At 51.3% G+C, this 17,965-nt stretch overlaps 1 protein-coding gene across 1 annotated transcript; it reads right to left on the reverse strand.

The window, feature by feature from the left end:
• Window positions 1-101: 101 nt before the first annotated feature.
• Window positions 102-14,823, reverse strand: LOC128844482 (uncharacterized protein CFAP97D2-like). Its single transcript, XM_054042247.1, has 5 exons — window positions 14,731-14,823; window positions 12,609-12,689; window positions 11,582-11,700; window positions 9,903-10,074; window positions 102-131 (listed from the first exon to the last, which is right to left on the reverse strand). The coding sequence occupies exons 1-5, from the start codon at window positions 14,821-14,823 to the stop codon at window positions 102-104; spliced, it is 495 nt and encodes a 164-aa protein (XP_053898222.1).
• Between the last annotated feature and the right edge of the window lie 3,142 nt (window positions 14,824-17,965).

Genomic DNA, 17,965 nt, shown 5'->3' on the forward strand with positions numbered 1-17,965 from the left:
GCTTCAAAATTTGCCATCGATGAGTTGATGCAGAGAAAAATACATAGATGCTTTGAATTACATTAAAAAATTCAGCAGCCTCACTAGAAGCTGATGCTGCATCACTGACCACCAAGTTCAATGACTGAGAACTACATGGGACAAAAAAAGCTCGAGGGTTTAACTCTCAGATCCGTGTCTGCACTCCCCTGTTCTTTCCTCTCATGTTGGCACCATTATCGTAGCCCTGATGTCTCATGTCAGCTATTGCAATTCCCGTATCTTCCAGCTTTTTAAGAAGCACATTTGTCATACCAGCTCCTGTAGTATCATCAATGTCAATAAATTCTAGAAAATGCTCTCTGACAGTCACCATTGCAGGAACATTTTCACTAGGTTCTGTAGTTGTTACAAAACGCACAGTTAAAGTCATTTTTCTGTATGGCTGATGTCAGGTGTGCAGTCCAGAATAACAGAGTAATATCTTGCTGATTTCAGATCTGCCACAATCTTCTGTTTGACTTTTGTTGCCAGTAACTGTATGATCTTATTTTGAATTGTTTTTCCAAGGTAGTGGTGTGTGTACATTTCTTGGGTGGTGACTCTTCTTAGATTCTCCTGGATTACAGCATCAAACTCAGCCATCAGCTCCACAATTTTAAGGAAGTTTCCATTGTTTGGCACATACAGCTGATCTGAAGTGCCATGCAGTGTGAGGTTTTGTGTAGCAAGCATTCTCACAATGGCAATGAGCCTTTTCAGAACATTTTGCCAGTAAAGAGACTCTGATGCAAGCTTCTCTTGATGCTGATCATCTATGGTGGCCTTTAACCTTAGTCTCATCTCAAGTTCTTTCCTCTCTGGTGATTTGCTGCCTTCTCATGGCATGCCAGATTTCTAGCCAGATTTTTCCAGTCCTTTGTTCCTGTAGAACCCAATGTGGCTGGAACATTAGACTGGAAGAGTTTGCAACAAAAACAGTATGCAGCATTCTGGGTTTTTGAGTACATAAGCCATGGTCTCTCCACTTTGTCACCATTGGGGATTTCACACCAGTAATGTGTTGGATGGAAACTTCTATTTTCATTGTCTTTGGGGAACATGAAGTTTTTCACTTGCTGTAGCACATGCAGTACAAGGAAGTCCCTCAGGCTACTGCTCAAGTGGGTCCACAGTCCTGGATCATCTAGACTTAAGGAACTAAATTCAGCAGCAGCTGTTTCTTGCGCCTCTTCTTTGAGCTACACTTTTCTTCAGGAATGTGCATGGTTACATCCATGTGAGATGGAGATATGGATGCTGCAGTAGCTGCCAGGTCACCTGCACTCTGACTAACTGGAAGATCAGGCATCTCCTCACCACTCACATCCTCACTGGGGCCGGAAGGCTCACCATGAAATATGTATCTCAGAGAGCTCCTTCCTACTTAGATAGAAAAGCTTCCTTTGCTTTCTTTCTTTTTCTGAATGCTGCTGCAGAGGGGCGTCGTCTTCTTTCACTCATGACTGCTATCCTATGCCAGTGGCTCTCAACACTCAATTGAAGGGGACAAATAAGCAGGCTGGTAGCAGGGCCTGAGTGAGGGAAGATATCGGTGTCTTAAGGGCCTAACTGGCTCCTACTACTTCAGTTGACTGCTTGTTCTCCTCAAGTGGGTTCAGGGAAGCTTCAGGAAACAGGAAGTTCCCTGAGAAGCTGGTGTTAATCAGTCCAGGCTCCTGGGGGTGATAGAGAGGTACATAAAAGGCTCCTCCTCCTCTCTCTCCCTGCAGCTCCTGCTGCTTTCTGTTATTCCCTCTCACCTTTTCTCCTGCCTGCCTCTTATATCTCTTGTGCCCTCCTTCCTCCAGCACAGCACTCCAGCATCTCTGTGCATTTAGAGCAGAGAGACTACATATGCACCAGCAGCAGACACAATTTTCTACACTCTGGGTCCTAGTGGCACCCCCCCACAGTCTGGCACCTGAGGCGACTGCCTCAGTTCGCCTCATGGTAAGGCCAGCCCTGACCCTGACCCCCTCCTGTGCCCCAACCCCCAGTCCAAGCCCTGATCCTCATCCCGGCCTCTGAATCCCTCGATCCTGGCCCGGAGCTCCCTCCTGCACCCCAAACCCCTCATCCCCAGCCCCACCCCAGAGTCTGTACCCCCAGCTGGAGCCCTCAGCCCCCCTGCACTCCATTCCCTCTGCCCCAGCCTGGAGCACCCTTCCACACCCTGAATTGCCCATTTCTGGCCCCACCCCAGAGTCCACACCCAGAGCCCATACCCTCTCCTGCACCGCAACCCTCTGAGCCAGCTTGGTGAAAATGAGCGAGTGCATGAGGGTGGGGAGAGCGAGTGATGGGGGGGGGGATGGAGTGAGCAAGGGGCGGGGCCTCAGTAGGCTTGGGGTAAGGGTGGGGTCTCAGAGGAGGGGCAAGGCAAGGGTGTTTGGTTTTGTGCAAGTAGAAAGTTGGCAACCCTGCTTGGGTCTCCTAGGGACGCAGAGAACCTCAGCCAAGGGGGGCCAGGTTCTGCGAATCTCTCCCACTATTCTGGGGGGGCGGGTCTTTGAGCCCCCGCCTTCCTGCCATTCGACCCTGGCTTTGTTGAAGTCAAAGGCACAACTCCCCTGGGCCTCTTTCCCAGGAGATGTAATTAAAAACTAACCATCCTGCCCTTCAAAGCCTGCTATCAGGCAGCACAGCCTAGAGCCACCCCCTAAGCCAGGCCTGGCACAAGTGATGTGTTTCCCTCACTGGAGCATCTGGACACCTGATTTAAATCAAGGAAATCTTAGGTTCTGCTGACCAGCTGGGACCCCAGAGATGTGCGAGGACTGCTGTGATCCAGGGGCCTCTCAGTGCCAGAGGGAAGAGGTTATAGGGATGCCCTGGGCCTCAGGGGTGGCCCATCCATATAGGCGAACTAGGCGGTCGCCTAGGGTGCCAAGTGAAATGGGGAGCCAAATTCGAGGGGGGGGAAATCAAATTTTTTTAAAAAATGAAAAAAAATAAAATAAAATAACGAAGATGTCATTATTTCAATTCCTGTGCACATACGGAGGGAATATGAATTATAATTAATTTCTCTACATTTCTGAGAATTTATTAATATGTCAAATCTTTTATTTACTGCAAAAATAAATAATATTTTAGTGAATTTTTGTTTCAATTTGCGACATAGGGTCAAGATGACCCATTCCGCAATTTTGATAAGCAATAACTCAGCCACAATGAAACACATCTGCTGGCGGCAAGAGCTGCAATGCTAGTGACACCTAACTCAAATATACATCAAGGTCGCATAGCCGGAAATTCATGTAGAGCGGAGATATCACAAGTTGATACATGTCAAACGGTCATTTTAACACACATCGCAGGTAGATGGTTAAGAATTGAGCGAATACTGTGGAAAATTGTGTATCTTGGTGACAAAGAATAAAGAATAACATCTTTCAGCATTATAAATCCAAAATGGGAGTATCTTTAATGTTATTAAACCTTAGCATTATTATCAGGCTGTATAATTATAAACTTTCCTTTGTTATAACTGGTTCACATGTAATAAATAAGGTCCATAAAAGGAAAGTAACAGCGTTAACGCTTAATAGACTACGAAAGCGATGATGTCACACTCCAAGCAGGTAACCCTGAGGAAGGGGATTACTTTCCAAACAACCAGTGTTGGGTTGTAACGTCAAAAAAGGTCATTGTGTTTCCGTGTAAACGCGGTAACTAACTGTTTTAATAGGTAAGTGAGTGTATGTTACTAATCATTGAACCTTTAAGCAGTGAAAAGATGTGTTGGGATGGCTGCAATGTGGTTTAAATCGCCAACCATGTGGTGGGTGTGACAGCCATCCTTAATGCTATAATGCTTGCAGTTGGGAGCACAGTACATAATATTCAAATGCCCCATGGCAGAAAGAGGAAAAAGAAAATCCTCAGGAGTAAATGAAAGGCTGAGAAGGAAAAGGACCAAGCAAAACAGCAGGGATCCTTCCTAAAATATCTTCTCTTTAATCCAAATAAAGATGGAAGCAGTACACAGCATCCAGATGAAGGAATTTTACTTGGAGAGGAGGTTAGCTCACATCCGCATGGAAGCAGTTTGGAACATCAAGATGAAGGTATATTACTTTGAGATGAGGGGTAGCTCATATCCACAAAAAAGCAGTTTGGAAACTCAAGATGATAGAAACTTACTTCTAGATGAAGGCAGCTCACAGCATCAGACTGATATGGAAGTGAAGAAAATTTATTCACCTTCAGAGACATATGCAGAAATTGAAGTAAATGAAGTAGAAGGAAGAAAGGATGAGGAAGTTACAAGCAAGTTACAGTATGGGGACCCAGCTTCATGGCCCAGATGTGATGATAGTGTGCGGCAAATTCTCGTGGAACATGGACCCAAACAAGTTCATGAATTTCCCTTCCCTAAGGATGGAAATAAAAGAAACTTCTCTGCTCAGCATTACAAGAGGAAACTCATTAATGGGGAAGAAATTCATCGAAACTGGTTACAATATTCAGTGTTTTGCTTTTGCTGCAAGTTGTTTAGAAATCAAGCAATTGGTACATCACTTACTGAAAATGGTTTGAAGGACTGGAAAACATATCTTCAATTCTCTCTTCACATGAAAGAAGTACAGAACATTTGGAATGTTTTCAAAATTGGAAAGAACTTGAATTATAATTGAAAAAAGGAAAAACTATCAATGAAGAAAATTTACGTGTGATCAAGGAAAAAGAAGAATATTGGCAACGAATATTAGAGCATCTGATTGCTTTAGTGAGAATTCTCGGTGGGCAAAATTTAGCATTCCGTGGCTGCAGTAGAAATGAAAAATTATACACTCCAGGTAATGGAAACTTTTAAAATTTGTTGAATACCTAGCTTTGTTTGATCCAGTCATGAAGGAGCATCTACGTAAAATTACTGATCATGAAACACAGGTTCATTACTTAGGAAAAAATAGCAGAATGAACTGATTCAAATCCTAGCAAATGCCATTAAAAAGAAAATTGTAGAAGCTGACCATTCTGCAAAATACTTTTCAATAATACTGGACTGTACACCAGATGTGAGTCATGTTGAACAAATGACAATGATCATTCGTTTTGTGGATATGGAAAAGTCTGCAGATTAAGATAATGTTGAAGTGCTCATAAAGGAACATTTTTGGGGTTTTGTACCACTGAAGGAGATGACTGGAGCATTTATGACTGAAACTATTCTACAAGAGCTTGAAACAATGTCATTATCTGTTGAAAACTTATGTGGCCAAGGTTATGATAATGTGAGTAATATGAAGGGTAAAGACAATGGTGTGCAAATGAGAATGATGGAAATCTATCCTAGGGCCTTTTTCGTTCCTTGCAGTGCGCAGTCTCTGAATTTGGTTGTCAATGATGCTGTTTGGAGGCAAGCAGTTTCTTTGACCTGATGCAATGTGTTTATGTGTTTTTCTCAGGCTCAACACTCCGTTGGGAGATTCTGACTCGCCATGTGAATTCTCTAACTGTGAAACCACTTAGACAAGATGGTAGAGTCGCATTGATGCTTTGAAACCTCTTCGCTATGAACTTGGAAACATTTATGATGCCTTAATTGAAATTTCTGATGATACTACCTTTATTGGATCATCTGGCAATACGGCACATTCTGATGGAGAAGCACTTGCAAATGGCCTTTTCAAGTTCAAATTTGTGACTTCACTCATTTTGTGGTATAATATCCTTTTTGAGATTAACCTCACTTGTAAGCAGCTTTAGGAAAAGAACTTGAACATACATTCTGCTATTCAAAAACTGCAGCAAACCAAAAATATTCTGGAGGAATTCAGAAGTGATGAAGGGTTCAAAAGTACACTGGTAGATTCTCTTGAGCTTGCTGAAGAAATAGACTTTCCAACAGAATTTGAACCAGAGCCAGTTTGCATTTGGCAAAAGAAACAGCAGTTTTCGTATGAAGGATGAGACACACCCATTCAGAACCCAAAACAAAGGTTCAAAGTGAATTTCTACTTTGCAGTCCTTGATACTGCTGTTCACTCGGTTGATGAAAGATTTCAATAGATACAGCAGCTGGAGTCAGTATTTGGCTTTCTATATGATATCCACAGCTTGTAAAAGAAAACAGCAAAACAGATAAGAGAATTTTGTATAAAACTAGAGTCGGCATTGACTCATGAAAATTCAAAAGATATTGATGCTACAGATTCGTGTAGTGAGCTTCAGGCTTTTTCAAGACGACTTAAGAAACATTCCGCTCCTGAAGAAGTACTGAAGTTTGTTTGTGAAAATAAACTCACAGACAGTTTTCCAAACATTTTTATAGTTCTACGCATTCTTTTAACTTTGCCAGTTTCCATAGCTAGTGGGGAACGTAGCTTCTCAAAATTAAAATTGATAAAAACATATCTGCGTTCAACAATGGTGCAAGAGAGACTTGTTGGACTTGCCACAATGTTAATAGAGCATGAAATAGCTGGAAAACTGGATCTAAAAGAACTAGTGACTGAATTTTCAAAACTTAAAGCAAGAAAAGTTATGTTTTAAGACCACAGAGTGTTTTTTATTCGGAATGTTTTGTAAATACAGGTTAAAGTTCATTGAAGAGTTTTCTTACTTCTTTCTATATTGGAATTATGTATCTATACTGGGGATCATGTTCTTAACACTGTGACATGGGGCTGGGCACCAGCAAGTGTTCAACAAGTTTCTTTCAGGCAGGAGACACTTCTCTACCTGCCTGAGTGTGTGTAGATTGAGTATGCTGTCTATTTCTCAATGGAGGCTGTAACATTCTGTACCTTGGGGGAGCGCCCTGTAACCCCCATATTCCCCACTTATATATGACATATAAAGGCCTATAAAGCATGCCTTGTAAGGTAGCAGGGAAAAGGTTATGATCTGCTGAAAGTCATTTCTCTATCCATATATGTATATCATTAATGCATATGTAGTGATGAGAATTGTGTTGTATGGTTGTCACTAAAACATGCTGTAAGTTGGGGAATCAGCCAGATATTAGTCCTCCAGAGACAACAGCAAGGAAAGTAACTAACACCTGGGCGGGGTGTCAAACAACCCATCAACAGCCATTGTCCAGCAAGGGAGCTACAATTCAATGACTCACCTGCATGAGACCACACCCGGGGAATTGCTCAACCTTGCCTGGAGACTCAGCAATGCCCACCAGACATGCCTGGACTTGTGTTTTCCAAGCACATGGACTGAGGGTATAAAACTGAACATAGGGGGGCCCATGCTTTGCCTTTCTCCTTCACCCACCTACGCTGCAAGCAACAAGGACACCCTGAAGATGCCAACTGAGGGGACTGGCCCAGATTTCAAGGGTGAAATCTGTATACTATGAACTGCAGTATCCAGTGGGGTGAGAAAAACTGCTTAATCTAGATGTTGCCCAATCTAATAGGGTTGAGAGTTTAGACTGCGTGCTTATACTTCTTTCTTTTGGTAATTAACTCTGACTCTTTGCCTATCACTTAAAATCTATCATTTGTAGTCAATAAATTTGTTTTACTGTTTATTTTTACCAGTGAGTTTGCATGAAGTTTGTAGCAAATCTGCTCAGGTTTTGCAAAGCCTGGTGTATATCCACTTTCCATTGATGAACTGGTGAACCAATTAATAAATCTGCACTGCCCACCTTGAGCAGTGCAAGATGGTATATTCCTGGGATACAGTGCTGGGAGCTGGGGGGATTTGGCTCTGGTGCCTTTCTCTGTGTGATTCATGAGTGGCCCTGGGAGCATTCATGTAATCTAGCTGGGAGTGGGGTCTCCACATGCGGTTGTGCTGAGTGATAACAGCACTTGGAGGGGTTTGCTGCTGGTCACTAGCAAGGCATTGTGAGAGACAACCCAGGCCGGAGAGAGTTAAGGGGGCACAGAGGTCCCACAGTCCCAGGCTGCACTCCGGGGATCCTGTCAGAGAGGCCTAGCTAGAATCTGAGCAAAAAGCCAATCACACGACTGCAAAGTCTTCCAGGGGAAAACCGAGCAGCAGGGAGTCACCTTGTTTACAAGTAAAGACAATGGAGAAGTGTAACTGCGGCTGCAGAGGCACCCCAGGGGTCCAAGCTGCCAGCTGGCTTGTCTTACGAATGGAGGGGCAGAGCCAGTCTGGCTGTTTGACGTTGGAGAGCCACTTTGGGCTGGCTAACCTTTACGGGTGTCATAAACATACAGCCAAGGATAGCATAAAATCCCTCCTTTACCTGTAAAGGGTTAAGAAGCTCAGATAACCTGGTTCGCACCTGACCAGAAGGACCAATGGGGAAAGAAGATACTTTCAAATGGGGGGGGGGGGGAGAGACTTTGTTTTGTGCTCTGTGGGTGTTCTCTTGGGACACAAAGGGAGAGATCAAGCAAGTAATCCAGCTCCTACTGAAATGATACATCTAATATTACAGAAATAGTAAGTAATAGCAAGGAAATGCGTTACAGTATCTTTTGTTTTAGCTTGTAATTTTCCCCTATGCTAAGAGGGAGGTTTATTCCAGTTTTTTTTGTAACTTTAAAGTTTGCCTAGAGGAAAATCCTCTCTGTTTTAACTCTTATTACCCTGTAAAATTACCTTCCATCCCGATTTTACAGAAGTGTTTCTTTTACTTTTTTTCCCTTATAATAAAAGTTCTGTTTTTAAGAATCTGATTGGGTTTTTAGTGCCCCAAAAACCCAAGGGTCTGGTCTGTGCTCACCTTGGTTACTCTCAAGCCTCCCCAGGAAAGGGGGTGAAGGAGCTTGGGGGGATATTTGGAGAAAACAGGAACTCCAAGTGGTCCTTTTCCTGAATCTTTGTCTAACTCACTTGGTGGTGGCAGCATACCGTCCAAGGACAAGAAAAAATTTGTGCCTTGGGAAAGTTTTTAACCTAAGCTGGTAAAAATAAGCATAGGGGGTCTTTCATGCGGATCCCCACATCTGTACCCTAAAGTTCAAAGTGGGGAGGGAACCCTAAATGTGTAACCATTTGGTGCCATTAAATTGACTTGCTGCTTCTCAAATCTCTGCTCTGTTAAATGATCCTCTTTTGTTTTGACTACAAACATATCCTCGTGCTGTGAGTGGGGAACCTGCGGTGTAACTTGCAAGCTGGTGCGTAGTGTTCCTTGGGGGCAGCAGAGCTGTGAATTCTGTCAGCGCCCAGTGGGACAGGGGCTGGGTGCTCTAGGGCACCCATGGGGCTGGGCTGACACAAAGTGAGGTGTTCTTACAATGAAGGGAATTGACCTTTGGGCCAGAGGGTGGGTTCCTCATCACTCGAGATCTCTAAGTCAAGACTGGGTGTCTTTCCAGAGGATCTCCTCGGGGCTCCTGGGGGAGGATCTCTGGCCTGCGTTATGCAGGAGGCCAGAGTAGGTCACTGTGGGCCTGTCTGATCTGAAATCTATGAATTGCTGCCCCACTTCTCCCCGGCCCCTGCATTCCCAGGGGCTACGTTTCCAGCTGGGCACGCGGGGCTCCAGCTGGCGCCAATGGGAGTTGTGGGTGCTCCCCACTTCAGAGGATCCAGCCTATCTGTGCCTGTGCATCTCTATCCCCACCAGACCCCAGTGGAGCGCATACAACCTAGCTGGGACAGGCAGCCTCGGACCAGGGCTCCCCCCTCCCTAGGGCAGGAGAGGGGTGGTGAGATGGGGAGCATTGGGAGTGTGGGGATGAGTCAGGGAGGGAAAGTGGGGGGCCAGAGGGGAGCACAGTGGAGGAGGAAAGGGAGTGTGGGCACCACAGAGAGGGAGCAAGTGGGAGGGCAGAGCGGGCGATGTCGGGGGGTGAGCAGCAATGGCTCTAAGGATCTCCCTGCCCTCCTAGCCCAGCAGCGACTCAGCCGCTGCCCGGCCCAGGCTGTCCCTAGGGGCTGCCGCAAGGCAGCAGCGACCCCTCCCCCCAGCCTCCCTGGCAGCCTGTTACCTGCACGGCCCGCATGCCGCGGGGGTAGCGGGCGATGCTGTTGCGGATGAGCTCCACCCTCTCCCAGTGGCGCTCCCAGGGCTCCCGGGCGTACTCCGACTGCTGCTGCCTCAGCCGCCGGTTCTCCACCCCGATCTGCGCCAGCTCCCGGCGACGCCTCTCACTGCTCAGGCTGGGGGCAGAGAACAAGCGGAGGAGCCGTGGTGCCCTTTTAGCCTCCCCTCCTGGGCCCAGCCCTCTCTGCAGGCTCCTCCACCTTGAGGTCCCGCCCCGACGCTACTGGGCCAGCAGCTGCTCAGCATTCTCCCTGATGCAGGGTTCCCCTGCCCTCGCCCTTTGCTGGGCAGAGACGAGCAGGGGGGAAGACCAATCAATCCACCCAATGCCAGCTGGGACCCGTAGGCGCCATCTCCCACCCCCAGTTTCTCCAGGCCCTCCCTCAGCTCCAGGAAGCCCAGCTGGACTTCCCACACGGACTGCCCCAGTGCCGCCCATGCTCCATCATCCTGCTCCTCACCTGGGGGGCCTGTGGGCTAGGGTAAGGCCCTGCACCCCACTCTCCACCGTGGCCCATCAGACAGCTGGGAGCCAGGGGGTGGAGTGTGGCCAGTGGGTGGCTCCAGCGGTGGAACTCCGTGCTGCAGGGAATCAGACCAACCCAGAAGTTTCCACCTCTTCACACAACCCTTCCCAAGCAGACAGGGAAGGAGCCTGGGACAGGGACAGAGGAGGAGGATGTGGGGGGAGAGAAGCAAGGGGTGGATTGGACCTTTCATGGCCGATTCTAGGGCCAATTGTGGTTTTGTATCGGGTGGGTGTTATAAATGCAGTAGAGGCTGGGCAGACAGCAGCACAGGCACTACTGTGGCTGGCCTGAGAAGCACAAAGACGTTGAAGGGTCTCCTGTAAGGAATGGCGTGGGGCAGCTGGGGAGAGGGTGGATGGGGCATATGGGGCAGAGCGACGGGATCCCTCTGCATTCAGCACTCGCTGCAGGGATGCCTGAATGTTCTACCCAGTTTGCTCCTTTCTGCCCCCTCCAGAGCAGCGATGGGTCTGAGTTACACCAGAGCCTGGCTGTGGATGACAAATCCCCGTAGCGCATGGGGGGGGTCCCAGCCTGGGGTCCTGGCTCAGGCCCATCTCTCCCCACGCGCTGCCGCTGGGAAGAGGACTGGAGAACTGTCTGTTGGGCTCACACGGCCCAGGCCCCAGAGAGGCCTGGGGCGGGTGGGACTTGCACCCTCCAGCACTTCAGCTAGAGCTTCAGCAGATCTAGTTTTAAGTGTCCCAGCCCACGGGGCTTCCCCGGGCCCTTTGGAGCGTGTCCTCAGGCGTTGAGCTGCTCTTACGGGCTGTCTCCTGCTCTGCCCCAGATTTCCTGGCTGACTCAGGACCCCTGTCGCAAGGACTGAAAGATCCAGATACATTAGAGCAAGTTAAGGCCCGAGGAGGTGTGGCCCACTATGGGTCTAGTCAGCACCTGCTGTCAGTCCTGGCTCATCGGCCGCTTCCTTGTCCAAACAGACCCAGGGAGGGGCTGAGATGATGTTACTGGGTGGGGGAACTGGCTGGCTTCTCCCCACTCAGGGGTCCCTTTGTCATGCGGATCCTGCCCTGCCCCCCCCAGCCGTTCCCAGCTCTCACTGCCAGCCCCATGCCCTGCCAGCGGCACAGACCTGCATATACTGTAGCTATTCCAGTTGTCCACGCGCCCCCTGGACTGCACAATGGTGACTAGCCTGGCCAAGCGAATGCAGTCGTCTCTTTCTCTAATGGCCTGGCGCTCTCTGTCTAGCTGGAGAGGGACAAAATCCAGAGCATAAAGCCGCCCCCTCCTTGAGGCAACTAACAGATCACGTCATCAATCAGTCACCCCATCATCTCTGCCCGCTCTCTGCCCCTCTCACAACAAAGCACTTTACAAACCATCTCAGGACGAGGCTCCAGTGCAATGCAACCAGCTCTGGGGCTTAGGAGGGGAATGGAAGTGGAATAATGCATCAGATTGAACCTGCTGGCAACCCTTGAGCTGGAATTGCCCAGGCCCCCAGACCTAAAACGGCAGCCTTGGGAAATGTGCCAGGGGATCTTAATGATCACAAGTGACAGGACCAGCCTGCAGAAGGGCCCTCCAGCAGCACAGCACCCTAACGCCATGCTAGGGCATTGGGTCAGTAGTGACCCCGAGGGAAGAGCACCCCCTGCTGGCTCGCCAATGCCCATGTCTGGGTGATTACATCACTCGCATGCAAAAGGCAGGTGGAAGGTCATGGCCAATCCCCTGCCAGGTGGTTTATAAAGGCTCTGAGCAGGATGAGCGGTGGGGTGGGGGAGATGAAAGGGAGCTCCCTGTGCCCCCCCTCCCCCCCCCCCCCACAAGGCCCAGGCCAGGAAATCCCCTGCCAGGGTTGCCATCAGGGGTTTCTGGGGCCAGTACCCAGAGCCCACTGGGGGGGGGGGGGTCTCCTGTGGTAAGGGCCTGTGTCTTTGAAAGGGCCCCATCCTGACATCAGTGGGAGTCTGCCAGTGCCAGGCCCTCAGGCTGGGGCCTTCTGTTTGGCCCTACCCTGCGAGCCCTGGGCTGCAACAGCAAATCCTTGGGGACGGGTCTTCCCCAAACCACCTCCCCCAGCCTCGCTGGGCTCCCCGGCAACCCCCGCCCGCCAGAGCAGCCAGCCCACATGCTGCCTAGAGGCTGCTCACCTGCATCCTTTTCAGGTTGAGCTGCAGGTGGCTGGGGGGCTGCGGTCCTTGGGTGTCCACGGCTGGGGAAGCCAAATCCACCTGCGGACAGGAGAGTCACAAGGGCTGCAGGGCTGGGTACACAGAGCCGGCTCTGGGAGCGCTGGCAGTTAGAGCCCAGGCTCGCCCCAGCTGTCACAGTCAGGGCCAGCCCTCACCTCCTGCTGGCCCCACGGCAGCCTTGAGCCGTGCCACCCACTTCTGGCCTGGAGCAACGCCCAGCAGTCAGGAGCCACCCATGGGCCCCTTCGTTGCTTGCGCCCAAAGGGGGCGCCAGCACATTGCACAGTAAGAGCCTCTCTGATCAGCACCTTTCTCGCGGGACTCTCTGCGCTGGATTGCTGACCCCCTTAACCCCCCCATCCCCCGAAACAATGCAGGGATAATTCCCCACCACCACCACCTCCCCATCAGTCATGGCCACCTAGGGAGCGGGAGCAGGGCTGCCTAGTAGCGGTGGCTCATTAATGAAGAGTTGAAGCCCTGGGTGCCCCAAGGTGGGTGCTGCCAGTCACAGCTCTGCCCCCCAGCGCTGGGAACGGCTCCCCAGCTCCTGCACACAGGCCCCAGCAAATGACATGATTAAGGCTGTGATTTAGTCATGGAGGTCACAGAATCCGTGATTTCCAAAGACCTCCGTGACGTCAGCCAGCGTGGGCTGGGAGCTGCAGGGTCCCCTGGTGTCTGCGGAGGCAGGGAACTGCGAGGTACACTCGCTGCCTCAGGCGGCAGGAGCTTTCTGCAGCTCCTGATGGCCACCACAGCCAGCAGGGGAAATCGCCGCAGCTCCCGGCCACCACAGATGGCAGGGGGACTCCTGCTGCTCCTGGCCACCCAGGCTGGCGGCAGGGGGAACCCTAGAGTTCCTGGCAGCTGTTGGTGACAGGGGGAACCCCCACAGCTTCAGGTCCCCGTGGGCATCAGGAGGGAACCCTGCAGCTAAGAGCTGCCAGCGAAGGTGGACCCTCGAGCTGCAAGCCCCCAAGGGTATTTTTAGTAAAAGCCAGGGACAGGTCATGGGCTTCCATGATTTTTTCATTATTGCCTATGACCTGTCCATGACTTTTACTAAAAATATCCATGACTAAATCTTAGCCTTAGACATGATTAATCCTGGGGTGTGGGCCAGCGTCAGCATTGAGGGCTTGCTCCCCCGAGTGCACTGTAGGGCTCCCCCTGCTGGCCCAAGCAGGGATGTACAGCGATCCAGGGGCCAAGCTGCCCTCTGCACTCAGGGTCCCTCTCTACTTGTCCCCATCTCACTGTCACCCTGAGCAGTGCTGGGTAGGCAGCTCCCACGTTGGATCACTTCCTTGTCCAGCTTCCTCTCCCTGCCCCTTCCTGTGCCATCCCCAAACTGCTGTTGTTCCTCTTTTCTTCTCTCTGCATTTCCTGTCCTGGAGCAGCTCCCAGTTCCCACCCCTGGGCTCCACTCCCTCCCCTGCCCCATGCCATGCGCTGAAATGATCAGCAGTGCCATTGTTCATGGTACCACTGAAATGTCTCCATTGGCCATTAGAGCTACCACCCAGAGAGATTACTAATGGTTGGGGTGTCCCCCCTTCTGAGACTCTGCTTCAGGCTCTCTGCAGACTCAGGCAGCCATCCCTGTGGCAGGCACCATCAGAAGGTTTGCTCAGCAGGCCACAGCAATGCACGAAGCAGGCCGACTGGCTCTAGCAAACCTGACAGCTTTCAATAGAGACCAGCACACGCATGGCTCTGCTCCACACCTCTGCCAGAGCTATTTAACAGCGGCTGGTCAGCGCAATTACAAACCTGGATTAGTGCAAAGCTAGAGCTCGCTGCTTAAGTTCACACAGCAGCTCAGGCGTGTGGACAGGAAAGGCCAAGAACCCAGGTCTTTGGGGTCCAGGTCAGTACCTGCTCCATTGGACCATGCAGCCTCTTGTAGAAATTCCCCCAAAGACCCACTGGATTCCCCATGTCCAGCTACACACACAGAGTAGATTCTCTAGGGCCTGATCACATATCCCTGGCATGCCCCGAACTTCCAGACTACTGGCCAGGGCTCCTTGCTCCTACCTCATTCAGCCCCATCCTACTGCGCCCAGTCCCGTACCTTGCTCCTGTGCTGGCGATAGGCTGCCTTGTCCCATTTCTCCTGCAGGTACCTGCTCGCAGCAGGTAAGATGGGCTGGTAATCTCGGGACATGGGGCTGGGCTACCCAGCTATGGGGCTTGGCTATTAGCAAGCGCAGGAGGCAGGGAGAGCAAAGGAAACACAGGCCAGCTGACGCTGAGGTTCAGGTGACCCAGGTGGAAGCAGGGACTGACTGTTCCCCTGGGTCCTAGCCTCCCTTCATGGCTGATCAAGACAGGCCCCAGCCAAAGGTTTCTCTTGGGATGGTCAAGTTTCGCCTGAGCCCCAGGCTCTGCCTGGTTCCAAGCCCAGGGCACTGGGTGCTGATACCCCACGTGAGGCTCAAGTTCCCCTAGAGCTTTGCCAACCTGTCTGGAAGGCTGTTGAAAATCTGGTCCTAGCAGCAGAGCAGGAGGGTCTTGTCAGAGTCCCCTGGGGCTGGCCACGGGCTCTGGGTCCCACAGGCAGACAGCACCCCATCCACCCACAGGGCACTGCCCTCTGAAGCCAGACATGGCTGGAGAGACGCAAGCCTGAGCTGAAGCCCCCTGCCTGGCTCCTGCTCCCACCTGTGACACAGGGCTCAAGCAGCTGCTGGTGACCTATGTAGGGCCAAGTGGAGCTGGTGGCCTCCTTTGGCACTATGAACCCTGTTCCCGGCTGCCAGCTGGTGCTCTGTGCTGCCAGAGCTAGTGAGTGTGTACAGACAGCTGGGCACATAGCACCTGAGGTGCTTGGCATGCCCCCCTGCACCCCCGGGACGCTGGGACTAGTCATGTGACAGAGGAGGAAACTGAGGCACAAGGCAGAACCGTGAATTGCTCGTAGAGTCACACAGTAAGTCAGTGGCAGAACCAGGAAAAGAACCAGGAGGCCTCCCAGGCCCCAGATCTAACTACTAGATCACACTCTTGCCCAGAGCTGGGATGAGGACCCAGGTGTCCTGCCACCCAGACGCCACTCTAACCACTAGATTCACTGTCACACAGATATCTGTAATTAACACGCACCTTTTGTGGCAGCTGATTTTTGTTTCTCTAAAATCCTCACGAAGCTAACCAGACACTGGGAGAGCAGGCCCTGACACAGGGGTTTGACTGAGCGTCATTTCTGGGGTCACCTGCAGGAGGTGCAGAAAAGCCAATGATAACTAGAGATGGGCTCAAAGCAAATGCTGCAAAATTGGGGGGAGCTCCCAAACCACGACAGTCCCTGCATCTGTCACAGCTGATTCCCAGTAAGAACCACTTCCCATGCTAATGTAAGGGGACTGTTGCCCCCTTACTAACACTCAGTGGGGGTGTTTTGGTTGGCTAGCTCCCAGCACTAAAAGGGGAAGGGTCGATGGCAAATCAGGAGCCTGAGACTGACTGTCCCCAGGAACAATGGGGAGAGGCCAATGCTCCAGATCAGCCTGATTGACAGGGCGGGCAAGCTAATCAGAGAGTCAGGAGGCCGGGGGGGTCCCGTCCTCCGTGTGAACTGGAATGGCCTGAGTCAGACAGAGTGGGGCCGAGCTAAGGAGAGAGCAGGGGCCCGAGCTGAGCTGCTGGGAGCAGAGCTGCAGCCCCAAAGCCAGAGCACAGCCCAGAGACAGCAGAGCTGCAGCAACCAGAGCCAGAGGGGCCAGACAAGCAGCCAGGAAGCAGGTCAGAGCTGGGAGCAGAGTCACAGAAGCAGCCTGCAGAGCAGAGCTGTGCTGGGGGCAGAGCTGCAGCAACCAGAGCCAGAGAGGCCAGAGAAGCAGCCCAGGGAGCTGAAGGCAGAGCAGCAGCAGCAGCCGTGCTGAGGCAGAATGGAGCTGGAGCAGTCCGGAGCTGGGGCTGGGGCAGTCTGGAGCCGTGTGCAGTCTGAGTGTGGTGAGCAGCTGGGGAGAGCGAGGGGGACCCTGGGCAGTGGGCCCAGCGCAGGGAGACGCCTCAGCCAAGAGGCCTTGCAGGCCAAACTTACAGGGGGATCATAACCCCGACCGGGCGAGGGCGACGCTGGGAAGAAGGGTCCTGCCACCTAGAGCCTGAGAGCGTGTGGCCACCACCAGAGCAAGTGTCCAACCCACAGCGTCCCTGCAGCACAGACAGGGCCTGAGAAGGAGCCTGGGACCTACAAGGAACAGACTGAACTGCCCTGACGTTCCAGAGACACTGTTTGTAATGTTCCCTGCCACAGAGCGGGGTGATGTGTTTTCCTTTAACCTTTCCCATTTTTCCTTATTCTTTTTTAAAATTAATTGTTAATTAAACAACTTGTATTTGCTTCAAATTGTATGGAATAATCAGTGGGTCAGGGAGGTGCCCAGTGCAGAGAGAGTACCCCGGAGTGGGGACACCCTAGCCTCTGTCCTAGGTGACCACAGCAGGGTTGGGGGTCGAGCCCCCCAGGAATCCTGGGCCCAGCCTTGTTGGGGTTACGAGGACTCACCCAGACAGGAGAGTGGAAGGGGAGCCCTCAAGGGCAGGGAGGCCTCTGGGTAAAGGAAGTGGGAGCGGGGACTCAGATCCTTTCGCTAGTCCACTTCACCGGGGTAGTGCAGAAGCCAGGAAAGTTCCCCACAATAGCGGGACCATTCCCCCGCTTACACTGAGGCCACCTGGCTTCCTGTGGTTCCTCCTGGGAGCCGGGGCGAGCTGCCTCCCGCTGATCATGTGTCCATTGCCATGGCTGCCTGCGGCTCCTATTTCTCCTCTATTCACTTTCCCCTCAGTGCACTTTATAAATTATTCTCCTTCCTTCTGCTGGAAACGTGCTGCAGCCTTAAGAGGAAAGTTTCCTATTAAACCCTCTGCAGATAAACCCCATGGGGATGAAGCCACAATGGAGCATTGGTGACTAACGCAGACCTTGCATTGTGAGACTGCTAACGGCTTCACCAGGGTTTTAGTTACTCATGCCACTTGGGTCTATTCCCAGCTGTGCCACTGACTCTGCGTGACCATGCATGTGTCATTCCCCCGCTCTGTGCCTCTGTCTGTACAAGTAGGGTCATCATAGGGACCTGCTGCCCCAGGGTGTGGTGAGGAGCAATTAAACCAGTCTGCAAAATGCTGTCAGATCCTCCCTCAGGGACAGGTAACTGGCTGCTACTAAAGACACTGAGCCAGTTTATTAGAGAAGGGAGCGGCACTGGAGGGGTCTGGCAGAAACTGTCTCGGAAGGAATGTGTCATCTGCCTCCCAAAACACAGAGAGAAACCCTATAAAATAGGGCCATAGGATCT

This window comes from Malaclemys terrapin, chromosome 10 (assembly GCF_027887155.1).
Source record: "Malaclemys terrapin pileata isolate rMalTer1 chromosome 10, rMalTer1.hap1, whole genome shotgun sequence".
Taxonomy (NCBI): domain Eukaryota; kingdom Metazoa; phylum Chordata; order Testudines; family Emydidae; genus Malaclemys; species Malaclemys terrapin.

Excerpts from the sequence above, each read along its gene's own strand:
- LOC128844482 (XM_054042247.1), bottom strand. The coding sequence starts at position 14,823 with ATGTCCCGAGATTACCAGCCCATCTTACCTGCTGCGAGCAGGTACCTG. Across the intron at positions 11,701-12,608 it reads TCAACCTGAAAAGGATGCAG|CTAGACAGAGAGCGCCAGGC; the intron begins GTGAGCAGCCTC and ends GTCCCTCTCCAG. Across the intron at positions 132-9,902 it reads GCGGCATGCGGGCCGTGCAG|TTCTCAGTCATTGAACTTGG; the intron begins GTAACAGGCTGC and ends TGTCCCATGTAG.